At 36.7% G+C, this 13,841-nt stretch overlaps 1 protein-coding gene across 6 annotated transcripts in view; it reads left to right on the forward strand.

The window, feature by feature from the left end:
- LOC126328814 (RCC1 and BTB domain-containing protein 1-like) overlaps nt 1–13,841 on the forward strand; it is a 203,583-nt gene that overhangs the window by 155,698 nt on the left and 34,044 nt on the right. The window contains exon 12 of one of the 6 annotated variants that reach the window (XR_007561969.1): nt 6,058–6,126. The exons of 4 other annotated variants lie outside the window; for them this stretch is intronic. Coding sequence is in view for 1 of the 2 variants with exons in the window: in XM_049996073.1 (XP_049852030.1) it covers nt 6,823–6,834 (12 nt within the window). In the remaining variant the exon portion in view is untranslated. Of the gene's footprint in view, nt 1–6,057; nt 6,127–6,822; nt 6,841–13,841 lie in introns of those variants that run through there. One more of the 6 variants, XM_049996073.1, reaches the window with a different exon arrangement.

Below are 13,841 nucleotides of genomic sequence, written 5' to 3' on the forward strand. Positions count from 1 at the left end.
TCTCGACTTTATGATTGCATGCGTTAATGCTTCAGAATAACCATATTGGAATTAGTGGTTTGTAAGATAGTGAAAGATGTGCAATGCTTTAAAATTGATACTGGCTGGCTGTTCAGTGCGAGTTCATAAATATTGAGTTTGCCATCTCAAGAATAAAACTGAGAAACTATAGCACAAGATAAATTAAATGGAGTGTACTGCATGAATAACGTATTGTACAGGACTTCTTATTCTGAAAATTTTGTGGTACACTATTCATGCACTCCAAATTTACTATATTTTCTTTGATGTTGTGTAACATCCATTTGAAGTTGAGTCTACTGATTAATTGTGCAAGAACAGATACTTTGATACCACAAATTACTTGACCAGATGCACTTTCTCACTTACCACAATAAATTTGAACTTTTGTTGACTGATGTAGAAATGCAGGTGTACTCGTTTTAGTTTGATGGTGTTGTTTGTATAAAATGGTTACAAACTGTAATCTTAGTTTGTATCTGTATCAAGTAAAAATGAAGTTATTCCAAATGATAGTACCATTCACCTGCATCGGTGCACAAATTTTAGAGTCTTGTGTTGTGTAACAGCACTTCAATAAAACCAAGGACTTACAGTTTGTGTTACTAAATATATGGCTGTCGAAATTACACCTTGTTCTTATTTTTTAATTAAATTATATAGTCACCACTTACATAAATTGATTATACAAACGTCCTCAATAGATTTTGCATTTCTTAAAACATTTAAACCTCAGTGTGTCTCCTAATAAATTCAATGTGCTCTTTTGTAATTGAATGCCAGCAAGTTATTCTACACTCCAATGAATTGTAGAAAGTTGGTGAGGGGAAGATAATTTGGTATAGCACTGGGCTACATAGCAAACATGTACCACAAGCATTTAGAGATCTGTGTAATAGAGGAAATTGTACTTGAAGAAAATGCTTGGTGTTTTTATATTCCCTATTGCATTACACACCAATTACTTCAAGCTGCAGAACAATGTGAATAGGGTACTGTAAACTTTTTCATTTTTACATTCAGTTGTTCTATGGATCATGGTCTTTTTTTCTTTCTTTTTTCCAAGCATTACTGGTGGTCCATCTGTATACATATAATCTAATAAATTCCGAAACAGACCTACATTTTCTGTACTTTCTTCAATGTTGCTAAGTGTGTCACTTCCAGCTGTGCTCCAATGATATCTGTGCTTTCATTATGCTGTCTGCCATAACCTGTGTGAGATGCATGATTGTCACATTTGATAATGGTATCATGTGAAACTGCTATACCTGAAGTGGACATAAATGTTCAGCTACAGCTACCAAGTATTCTTCTATTAAATCACCATCCTTGAAAGGGCACAAGAACTTTGCTACAAGTAGAGCAATTTTGCCCCTCATTCCAACAGCACACTCACTTGAGTTTCTTCCTATTCTTCTTCTCCGTCAGAGTATTTTCTTTTAAGGTTTAAAACCTCTTTGACACACTTAGGTCCTTCACATTTTCTATTTCCGTATTCTTTGATGTGGTAAGACATGCCTTTGCAAACTGAACTTGATGGAAATATTCAGTGTCTTACGATACACCAAACATTTTACAAGTCAGTCGTTTTGTAAAATGATAGAATTCCTTGGAGTGCAAATTGAAGTATGAAGACATTGTCAGCACGACATAATGTCGACTTGATGTTGCTGCTGTTAGGTGGCAGCAGTGTCAAAACTGACCCTCCTCCATTTCACAGTTGGCAGTTCTTCCATGTTGTTGATGTGCATGTGTTTACCTCACTGCAAATCGTGCTGAAACTAACGTGCATTAGCAAAGACCTGCTTAGGTGCAAGTGTTTATGCTCAAAATCAGTGAGTTGTTAAGCCTTAGTGTAGAAGCTGAAGATGACAAGATATAAAGTAGCCTCTATTTAAAATGGAACAGTGTGTTTGAGGAGTGCACTGGCAGAGAAAGGAGGACTGGGAGGATTGTGGTATGGCAAAGGCAACAGCAACATAAGCCGAGTAGGGAAGAGAAGAAGGGAATGATATGCAATGTAGAAATCAAGTGATACAGTAACGGGGCAACAAAAATACAATAGAACCACAATAAAAAGGTGTCCGCATATTTATGTGTATAAAAATTACAGTATTATGTAGTAACCTTCATGATGAAATGTATCACAAGAGTAATATCCTGTATAGCAGCCAAATTGGAAAATTAATTACAAGGATGGCTGTAGTATCAGTCATCATTGTTAGTGTACTCCTAATTGGATTAGTGAACCTGTTAGTATTTTACATGACTGCACATGGTAAGATAGTTCACTGTTAGGGTATAAGATACTGTCAAACCCTTTTTCTTGAGGACCTGTTGATACGTACTTTATAGGTATGATTCTGGCTAGCTACAACTGATGCCCAACATATTAACTGTGAAAAATGTACTTGTACCAGTTTGGCACAGTTGTGCCTCTGTATTTACCTTGGTATACATGCCTAGCTAAAGTGAAGAGAACTTGGAACAGAAGAATGTGTCCTTGGGTAATTGAAAATGGCTACACATCCACAGCCGTATTTTAAGAGAATGAACAGCCACAATTTAGTGAGTAGGGGGTGGACTATTCAGACATTTTCAAAAGAACCTATGAGAAACAGCAAAAGGCTCCCATTTTTGTCGATATTGCTCATGACAGGAAAACCAACCTGTCACAGGGACAGAACAACAGAATTCATTTTGAAATCCTGAATCTACATTCTGCCATGTTCACTTTAACACAATTATTTGACTTCAGCCTGGTTGAAGTTTTTCTCTACAGGTAAATAATTAATTCATGAGGATTGATCTGAGTCCTCAGTAATGGCTCTCTATGAATTGTTCAAAGTTAATCTTCTTAAGGAGGCATGTGGTTTTCATTGAGTGATTCGAGAAGAGTCACTGGTACTTACTGCTTGAAGATTATTTTTAAAAGATGTCATTAAAAAACAGATTTGTGTTATATAAATAGTTTAAGAGTAAAGGATGCCACTCACTGAATAGTACAGGGTATCTCAAAAGAAAGTTTATGTTTGAATAGCTCTCTGCACCTGCACGACAAATCTGTGGACAGTGGAAGTACGTTCATCACTTGCATCATCTTTAGGAAGTCAGATGATATGGAGTGCTTCTCTGGAGTGGACTGTCCTTTCTGTGTGTGAGAATTTTACAAAAAAAACAGTGACTCGGCAACTGTACCCTGGAGGATATTTTGTAGTGATGATGCTCAAAGTGTTTCCCTTATTCAGGAATAGATAAAAACATTTGAAGAGACTGGTTCAACACTGGCCAAAACCGGGTGACCAATGTCATCAAGAATGGATGAATCCATGGAGAGTGTAAATTGGTCTGTTCATGATTATTCTAACCTCTCCATTCGTAAGCATGCATGTTATTTAAGTGTGCATAGATTATCACTGCACCAAATTCTACAAAAAGGACCTTCACCTGCATCTTTACAAAATCCAATTTGTGCAAGAATTAAGTATCTCAGGATGTCAGACATAGGATGCAGTTTGTTAAGGATTTGACTGAGTGCCCCTCATCTACCATCATCTTCTTTTCTTAAAAGGCTCATTTTCACTTGAATTGTCACTCAGTAAGCAAAATTTCCACTACTGGAGTACAACAAATCCTAAACAGGAGCAAAAGAAAACCCTTCATTCACCAATAGTTAATCTATGGGCTGCAATGTCAGTTTGAGAAATAATTGGCCCGTACTTTTTCGAGGCCTAGAGCGGTCATGGAGGTATAGTTATTTGATGATGATGAATGGCTTTTTGCTGCCTGAACTGTGAAACTTTCCTGGTTATAACCAAATAAGATGGAGCCACAGCACACGTGTCCAGTACTGCGAGTTTGTGAAACTTTCCCTGGTAAATTGATCTCCAGGAGGAGTGACATAAATTGGCCCCCACGCATTACAAATTTGAGCCCCATGGATTGTTTCTTGTGAGAATATGTTAAATCTAAAGTGTGTGTCAATGATCTGACTTATGTGGAGCAATTGAAAGAAAATATCCATAGCAAAGTGGCAGCCATCCGAGTGTCTACATGTGAAGCTACCATGTAAAATTTTGTTCATTGTTTAACAAGTGCTGTAAGTGTGCTGGATTTCACTTAAATGACATTATTTTTAAGAAGTAAATACCCAAGCTTTATATTTCAATAATAAGTAAAGATTTTGCCAATAGATTTCAGCCTCTATTTTAGTTTGACATGCAGAATATAAACTTTCTTTCGAGACACTCTGTAGAAGCATTGAGTTGTCGACAGCATTCAATAAAGAATGAAAATGTTGCTAACTTTTGGACAAATCCTGTAACAAGCTTGAGTACACATATATATGAGCAAATGACCCCCTCCTCCTCCAGTCTCCTCTCTCTCCTGTTATCCCCTCCCATCACCCCCCCCCCCCCCCCCCCCACTGGCTCCAGTGCCTGTGCATCACTTTCCCATAAATACACCTGTTGCCTCTCCATTCCACATTTGTGTCTTGCACACCTGCTGCCTTTTTCTCAGCTGCCAGCTACCCTTCCCCAACCCCTCCTCCCACTTCCTGCCACTGTCTTCCCCTGCCTGCCCCACAAAACACAAACAATCCAGTCCACCGAACTACAGTCCTCAGTGTTAGTGTGTATTTACGGCCCTCAGTGTGTGTGTGTGTGTGTGTGTGTGTGTGTGTGTGTGTGTGTGTGTGTGTGTGTGTTACGTGCTCAAGCTCTTTAATGAATTCATCTGAAAAGTAATGAAGATTTTTATTTTTGTTGTTGTGCCTGTTGATGACTCAATGCTTCTACTATTCAGTGAATGGTCTCATTCACTCCTAAACTACTTACATTATGTCAGAGCTTTCCTTACCATACATATTTGTGTTAGTTTCATAAAGACATGTATAAAAACTCACTAATTAAAAATGTGTGTAAATGCAAAAGACAGCAATGTGTTCCATCAATTTGCTGTACTTACAGTATTGTTATGTAATAAATATTAATTATGAATCTTATGGAACTATTGGTTTCTTAGGATCAAAAGGCATGGTAGGAAAAAAAAGGTTTAGAAAAAGTCACATCACCAGTAGTAAGAAGGCGACACTCAGAAAATTGAATGAAGAGAGAGACAGGAGATGCCTGGTAGGAATCGCGGTAAAAAATAGATTGGGTATTACATTACGGAGTACTGCTGATGAGACAGGGTTGCAGCAATTGACTCAAAATAGTAAGAGAATGGAACAGCAATGTGTAAGCACTCTTAGTTGAGGTGATCTTCTGTATTTCCAGCACTATACAATCCACAGCTCACTTGGAAGTGGAAAAAAATAAAAACAATTACCACATAATCAGTATTTCATATAATGCAGTCGCTATGTGCAGAAAACAAGTACATACATACTTCTGTAAAATAATGAATTAACTCAAAAGTTTGCATGCCCTGTTATCATTTCAACACATTAAAATTGCATTATTTATTTGTTAAATACACTCCTTTAGACAGGAAGCAATGAAGAATAGTTAACTATTTGCATGTCCACTGAATGATAATAGAAACCTTTAGCTACGACATGGAATGAGTATTTTACAGTTATAATACACTTTCTCAGTGGAAAAGAAAATTGCGGCATGGTTATCTAAAGTGACTTCTTTAACATTTTATGCAATGTATATATTTTGATACAGTATGCAATATGCAATGTGTAAAATTGGAGCATGGTGACTAGAAGTACCCATTGTCTACTGCTGATCTGCAGCTCAGTTTATTCCCTAAGTATCAGTAAACAATTACTTAACTGTTATTTCATGATACAAACTGCTTTATATTTATAAAAGTCTGTATCCACATTTCTGATTGTGTTCAGTAAGACTTTTTACTGTAAAGCATTAGAGTGGATAATGTGTTAATTTTTATCTGTAATAGGGTCTGTATTCTGGTGCAGATCAGTATATGTGTTACTTTGCAAATTATTGCCTCTGGAAATAGGCACTGGCATTCAGAGTATATCAGTGAAAATGCTACATAGTTTCTATTATTTGACAGAGACCTAGACAGAAATAAGGAGGCGTAAAAGTCTGGCATCAGTAACTGAAACATTTTCATCACATGCAGGTATCAGTGAAATACAGTGCTTAATTTTTGTGTTACGTCCACAGATAAGCATGATTATTGTCAGTTGTTGCTACATTTTGTGTCTCATGTTACATGTAGCACTTTAACAATACACAAGTATTTTGACTAAAGGAATGTCTTAATATTTAAGGCAAAATAGTGGTAAAACTAATATGCTCTGACTTCACAATAAGTGTTATGTACTTGCCACTATGATAATGCTTGTGATACTTTAAGGGCTTTTCCTGTTGTGTTTCTCTTTTCCTCAACATTTTTACAAAGTGTCCAGTCCTCATTCACCCATCCCCCACTTTCTCCTACCTCTGGTTTTTTTTTTTTTTTTTTTTAACCTCATACATTCTACTTTCACATCCCATGAGTGCAGCTTTTTTTCTTCATGCACACTTTTTTTCCTTACATCCATCTCCCTGTAGTGATACCATTAACAGAAGTGACAGTATCAGGTTTATTTATTGGCACAACAGACAATGTCATATGTGGTTCATGTAACAAATATTTCGTGTAGTTTCAAAATAATCAGTTCTTTCTCAGAAACTGTAAGACTGTTGGAACACACACTCTTTTCTGGCAATTAAAATAAATGTATGTTGCTTGTGACACTGTGGCCAGAACTGGTTCTTTTAAAATTACTTCAAGGTTTCACTTTATTTATGGTTTTCTCTTGATTGCACTCAGCTTCATTCATAACATGAGTGAGTATTCATTTACGTAAACTATTTTCATTTTGAGCTTCATACTAAAGTTTGTATATTAATTGATTATTTAACTGTATTTTATTCATTTTGGATGTTAGCCAGTTGATACTTGGTAATGCTATCTTTGCATTAATATTGCACTCTAGTGATTGCTAATGAGCTCAATGTTGAATGGACCAAAGTTATATTGGACATGTACTACACAAAAGAATTTCAGAAGTGACTAACTCCTGCAATGACAAAGAATATGATAATTTGTTCATAAAACTTAGTAATACAAGTAGAACCAAGAGGAAAATAAGGAAAATAAGATTATTTTCACTTAAATACAAACTTTTGTATCAGTAGCTGGACATAAATGTTTTAATTTGGTAAGGAAGATGGAAAATGTAGCATGAAAGTTGGAAAGACTGTTTATGAACAACGCAAAACCTGTGGTGGCGGGGATTGAATGAGAGCTACTGACAGCAATAGACACCTGAGACACACCAACTGAAAGTGTAACATGTACAATTCAAAAAACTTACTTGATTTTGTAAACACCTAGGAAAGGTGGAACATCATTAACAACAACGGAAAAAGAGATGGAGAAGCTGTGCCCAAATTAAGAAAAATATAGTAAAAAGGATGTTTTCCACAAGCACTGCTGAAGCTTTGGTTTGGAAAACAAGTTTGTTGTACTTTAGGTGTAACTAAAGATGGACTAAGCTGTGCTAAGGAAGGCATGTAAGTGAATGGGAAGCAGGTAACAGCAGTAAAGCTGAAGAAAGACTATTCATTGGAGAAATTACAAATAAAGGAAAGGGAGCAGTGGACACCAGTATTAACTGATAATCAACAATATGAAGAAGTAGTAAAGGTGAACAAAAAAGTGTAACACTCGGATGATTAAAACCATGTGCTGAACTGGGATTTAATCTGGGACCTTGCCTTTCATCTGATTGTAATATGTTGCCTGTTGCTCCCTTCAAAACTGTTAATAACCCTGGGTGTTTCAACATCAGGCCCCGTTACTGTAATTTCCTACCTTTATGAAATATCTCTTGTTTTAATCTGCTGTTGTAACCAATAAATTATGGCCAGTGTCCACTTTTGCTCCTGGATTTACAGTTTAAAATGTGGCTTTGAAATGTGTAGTACCATTATATACATCTGTCTGAAACATTTAAATGTCTCCAGGTCTTTTCCACATATACATCATTCATTCATGATTCTGAAAACAAGTATCAGCTTTGAATAAACTTTCCTCTGTGCAAAATTCTACCAGGCAGCTTCCCCTTTCACTCCCCCCCCCCTCCCCCCCTCCTCACAGTCCATGTTCTGCTGCTATATTTCCTTCTCTTCCTTTTCCTCCTACTGAATTCCGCTCCCCCAACACAATTAAATTTTTGTCGCCCTTAATCTGAGTTATTTCTTTTATCTCATCACATATTTTTAAAATATTTGTATCATCTCCAAAGCTAGTAACCACATAAATTTAAACTATTGTGGCGAGTTTTGGCTTTGAGTCTTCTTAGCTATGATTGTGTGTTCACTCTGTTGCTCATAGTAGCTCACCCATATTCAAATTTCTTTGTTCATTATTATAATTGCCTCTGTTTGAATTTCTGTTGATAACCCTGAACTCACTTGATTAGAAACTCTATTCATCACCAAATCCCACTATATATAGTATCAATCTATCATCTCTACCTACCTACCTACCCACCCACCCAATTTAAGGATATAATATTACACATACTACCCATAGAACTACTTTTTCAAGGATAGGTCAGTTAATCATTCAGACTGTGTTGTAACAACTACTGAAAATACTGCTGTCCCTCTTCAGGAATGATATGTCAGTCTGAACACTCCATAGACACCCTTCCAACATGGTTGCACCTATAGTACAGCTATCTGTATCATTGATGCACTTAAGTGACTCCACTTTGCCAAGGCCCATGGTTCATGGGGTCTCATTAGAAGATGTGACAGAAATTATAAGTTGCAATTTGTTCATTAAATTAGATAGTGTCAGCATGGTTAAGGTCTGCATGAAAAAGCCAGTTTGGGGTGCACTGTGTACTAACCAGGGTAATATGCTTTCAACTGAGAAAATGAGTTTTATTTCCTCAGAGTGAGTGAGAATTCATTGGCTAAGATAGCTGCTTCTTTGATGTAGTGCTCCATCTGTTATCACACCAGCACTGATTAAATGCTGAACACTAAACTTGCTGTCTTGTTTTTTGGAGAAACATAAAGGTCCACTTTGTTGAGATCCCATTTTCATAAGGTACCAAAGATAGGTTTAATTGTGAAGGATTTATGGAAAATTTGAAGACAAATTAGGTTACACATTGACCTCGTAATTATTAGAGACAGTAAAGTCATTCCCTGTATCTTCATATGCCAAAGTGAAACAGGATATGCAGTACATGAAATTTAAATGGCAGGCTAAAAAGTGGATTTCACACAGTTAAAAACAGTTATTTCTTATTAAATAAATAGAGAAACATGAAGAGTAGTGGAGGTACTGTGAACTTTAGATATATATAGAAAATTATTTAATGTATAATTTAAATGGTTTGTTAATATTTACACTTATAAATCCAAAACTGGAGGAAAACCTTAGAAATTATTGTTTATAAATAAACTATAGTAGATAAAAGAAAACTAATAGCAGCATAATATTTCTCGGAAAATTTCTGTATGATTTGATGTATCGTACATTTATAAATGGTTAAAATTAACCCTTTTGCAGTCGGCTGATTTGGAGTGGTGTATGTTGAAAATGCCATGCATATTTATACGATTATGCTACATTCTATTTAAATTGCCAGATATCACACAGTATTCACTTTAAAAATGTGAAAAAATTACCGCTTATCCATAAAAGTATGTAGAATATTATGGCTTACACAGATTATCATAATGTTTCAAATGAATTTGACTGTGACAGTCCAAATAAAATATATTTTTTTAAAAATATTATAAATTTGACTTTGATTCCATATATCAAACACTGTGCTTCAATTTAAGAAGGCTAACTACAGCCCATAGAATCTACACAGGTTTCTGAGTAAAATGACATGAGGGATATAAAATTTGTGTTATTATTTAGAGAGATAATAATTATTTATTTGAAGAGAACATTGTAGAATTTCCATGTCTACAGTATGACTTAGCATTTGTGTCTAGGAAAACGTTCATCATGCAACCCATTATTGCATCTATTACAAACAGTTCTTGACATTCTTTTCCTTCCCTCACTAGTACACACACAGCATCTTGACTCTTTCTTCTCTGGAAGTTTCCTCAAACCTGGAGAACCATGAGAGCCATTCATCTGACAAGGCTTCAATTATCATGACATTATATACATATCTGGAAACAACTTTCCTTCCTTTATTATGCTCTTTGCATAATATGTAAGAGTTCAGCACCATTCTTGACATTATGTTAATAGCTACCTTCTTCCAGCAACGAAGAGTTCGCCTCTCATCCAAATACACATACAGCATCATGTCAGATGTGTCTATTCCACTTACATACTGGTTGTACTGGTGTATTATTTCTGGCTTTTTTACTGTTTTATTTTTATTTTGGACTTCAATGTCACCAGCACCAACTTCGCTTGACAATAAGAGAACGGGGGGTACGCTGGGATTTTTTCTCTCGGTACGCACATTATAGTACCAGACCTGACTTACAATACATCTTTTCTGCAATTCCAAATTTCTTTCTAAATTGCTTTGGCAAATATTTCCTGTTTTTTCTTAGTGCCAGTAACGTATGTACCTAATTTATTAAAGACTTTTTACAAGTGGTACTGACATGAAAAAGTTGTCCACAAAGATATGATATCTCTTGTTCAAGTAATTGCCCAAACACAGTAACTTCAGGACAACACAGTAATCTAAGCTATGTCTTGCAATCTCAGCCTTATCTTCTTGGCTTTTGGCACCTCTGTAAGTATAAAACCCAAAGCAATAGTGCGTTATGGAGTCACACAGCATTCAGAATTTGATTCCCCATTGGTGGTGGTGTTTGTTTGGCAAATACTGTGATAGGGAAGTGTGACATTTAGTGCCAACTAGACACTCATAAATACTAAGGTGTTCATGAGGTGTGTAATGATGTCTAAATACATTATTAGCATGATCTACCAATGGCTGGTACCCTGATACATGGGTCGTCATCAGGATGGCCTGATGCTGGACATTTCTCACTATCCACAAATGAAAGAATTTCATAAGATGCCTAAATCAGTGAGCAGAAACATTTTACCAAACCATGGAAATGCCTGGTTTTGTGCTCCAGTATGAGAGCATTGTCGGCCTTTTATTGAGTCCCATATTTAGTAAGCAAGCAATAAAACCTCTTATCTCAGTACCTGCACATTCTTCCATTTCTTATACGGTTTGGACAATGTAGCTGAGCAATTTGTTTCAATGACAATAAGGTGCAACAATGTTGCAGTAAAGAATAGATTGAAATATTCTACCACAGTAGATCCTGCTGGGGGCATATATTTTGGTCCTGGCAGCTCTTGAAATGGATGTGGTAATGGCTGTAGTGTTTCAGGTGCAAGTACTTCAGTGTATTATACATCTTTCATTTCGTCTTCACTTTCATACACGTCATCATCAAGTACATCACTGTCACTTTCTGAACTGTTGCTACTTTCGCTAAAACACTCTGTATCACTAGTACATCCTTGAAGTTCACAAATTTCTTCATTGGTAAGTCCTCTGCTGTGGCCTGGTATAGGTCGCATTTTTCACAAAAAGCGGAGAAAATAAACTGTAAACTCTTATTGTGAAGAAAAACACACAGAAACCATGATAATAATGTATAATGCAATAACAGAATGTAAACATGTACTGCAAAGCACGGCATCAATAAACAAACGATGCAAAAGCGGAATAATCGAACACTAATATTTCACTGAAACAGTGCTCATTTGTCAATAGTTATCAACCTACACATAGCTCAAGGCAAAGAGCATATGTAATCAGCACGCCACACCATCTATCACCTGATTCTAAACAAGACGAAGCAAAGTACCGACGAATCAGCACCCTGACAGTATATGCATCAGTAGGGGGTAACAATAGATCGTTACCTTGACATTCAAAGGGTTAAGAATTTCAGTAATTTTCACATTCAGTGGTTTAACTGACTTCAGTGGTGCTCAACTGAGGTTTCCTTGATGAACAGCGGCAATTTGGAAGGGAGTGTTAAGAGAAAGCTTTGTCTTGATGATCGGTGAAATAGCCACTAGTTCCAGTGTGTGAATTATTCAAAGTTCCTAATTTTAGACATAGATATTTGTCGGTGTGTGATGAACTTGTTACTATTTGGGTTCTCTGAGATACGAGTGCAGTTCATAAGTTTTCAGCCATTGTGGAATTTATAGTTTGATATACTGTGCAACTATAATGGTTTTCTAAAGATAACTCGCAATTAATTGTAGTTTATTCAACTGCCTCCAAGATCATAAGAAACTCAGTCAAACTCTGACATTAATTTACTGTGAACTGTCACTTCTCAATGTTCTTATTGGGAATAAACTAGAATTCATGAAACTTTAAAAATTACGTGAGTGCTTACATGACTTTAGCATAGCAAGTCCTGCTTGCATTTACATTATATACTTTTGTGGAACATTGGACATATTGTGAGTTGGTGCCCTGCAGATGAAATGTAACCAAACTTGTATGTTGAACCACAGTCACAGGAGGGGGAGGGGGGGGGGGGGGCACTGAAGTGTTTGTGCTGTGTAACGTGTGGTAAATTTTTTTGTGCAGTATCACCTGGATGCTCCGAGCTGATATATAACTAGTGAACAGTTTATAAGTTTTTGGTGAGTTGATGGTGTGAGAGATTGTATTTTGTTTCATCATCCACATTAAATGCACATTCCCATACAACCCATAAGGTCACAGTGTGTAGTGACCTCACACCAACAGAAATTGTTGCAGTGCACACACAGGGACATTAACAATGATAATTGTGCAGTAGAATTAGATTAAAAGGCAACTAGTATGGACATAGAGAGAAAAAAAAGCAGGCACTATTTGTTTAAGTACACTGTAATGAATGTAACAGGATATTTCGGCTTCACTCGCTAGTTAATTCAAGGCTGCTGAAAGAAGAGTACATGATATTGCATGTATATTGAAGAGAAGATGAAAGTAAAGTTTCATAGCAGAGCCATCACAAAACTTTTCATACACTTGAAATCGTGCAGCTCTCTTCTTAAGCTTTTCATAATATTTCTTGCAAGATGTCTCCCATATTACAGTGCATTTTTTCACCTTTTCAATAAACAATTCCACATCCAAACCAGCTGCATTCATGACAGCCGTTGCTAGGGTTGCAAACACATGCATTGCCCGACTCTCCCACAACTACTGCTGCTTCACAATGCTTAGATTGCTGTTAAGTGACAGTGGTTAGCAAATGCAATTCTATCATTGCATCCTCGCTGCTAGTTCATGGCTTTACTTACAGGGTTCGTGCGACTCCTTTCTATTTCACATGTACTGCAAAGATATTAGGAAACGACATTGCAAATTCATGATGATAAACTCATATGCATGGAGCCTAGCGACGTATGAGTGGCCAAGTAAGTGGTCCTGGCAGTTGGGATACCAGTTACTTTGGAATGAGGCTAGGCATCTAGGACATATTCTGAGTCATGGTCACCTTTCTGCTCAGACAGCAAAGAGTACCAAATCCTCCAGTTAGTCCCTCAACCCTTAGGGGTAAAACTCAATGGGACCCAGGGCAAGTAAGGCTAGCAACCTGCTTCCCTGGTACATTAAATATGATGCTGGCAACAATCAGAGCAAAATGCCTCGGACCTATGTAGGTGACGGAGTCGCACCTCTAATTGACAAACCAGGGACTCCTAAGATACGACTCGGCAAACGAATGGTATTGAGATGGGGAGCTATTAATATCAATGGGGGCTGCTCTGGAAAGAAGGTAGAGCTGGCAGAGGCTGCAATT

The sequence above is a fragment of the Schistocerca gregaria genome, chromosome 2 (genome assembly GCF_023897955.1).
Source record: "Schistocerca gregaria isolate iqSchGreg1 chromosome 2, iqSchGreg1.2, whole genome shotgun sequence".
Classification (NCBI taxonomy): Eukaryota; Metazoa; Arthropoda; class Insecta; order Orthoptera; family Acrididae; genus Schistocerca; species Schistocerca gregaria.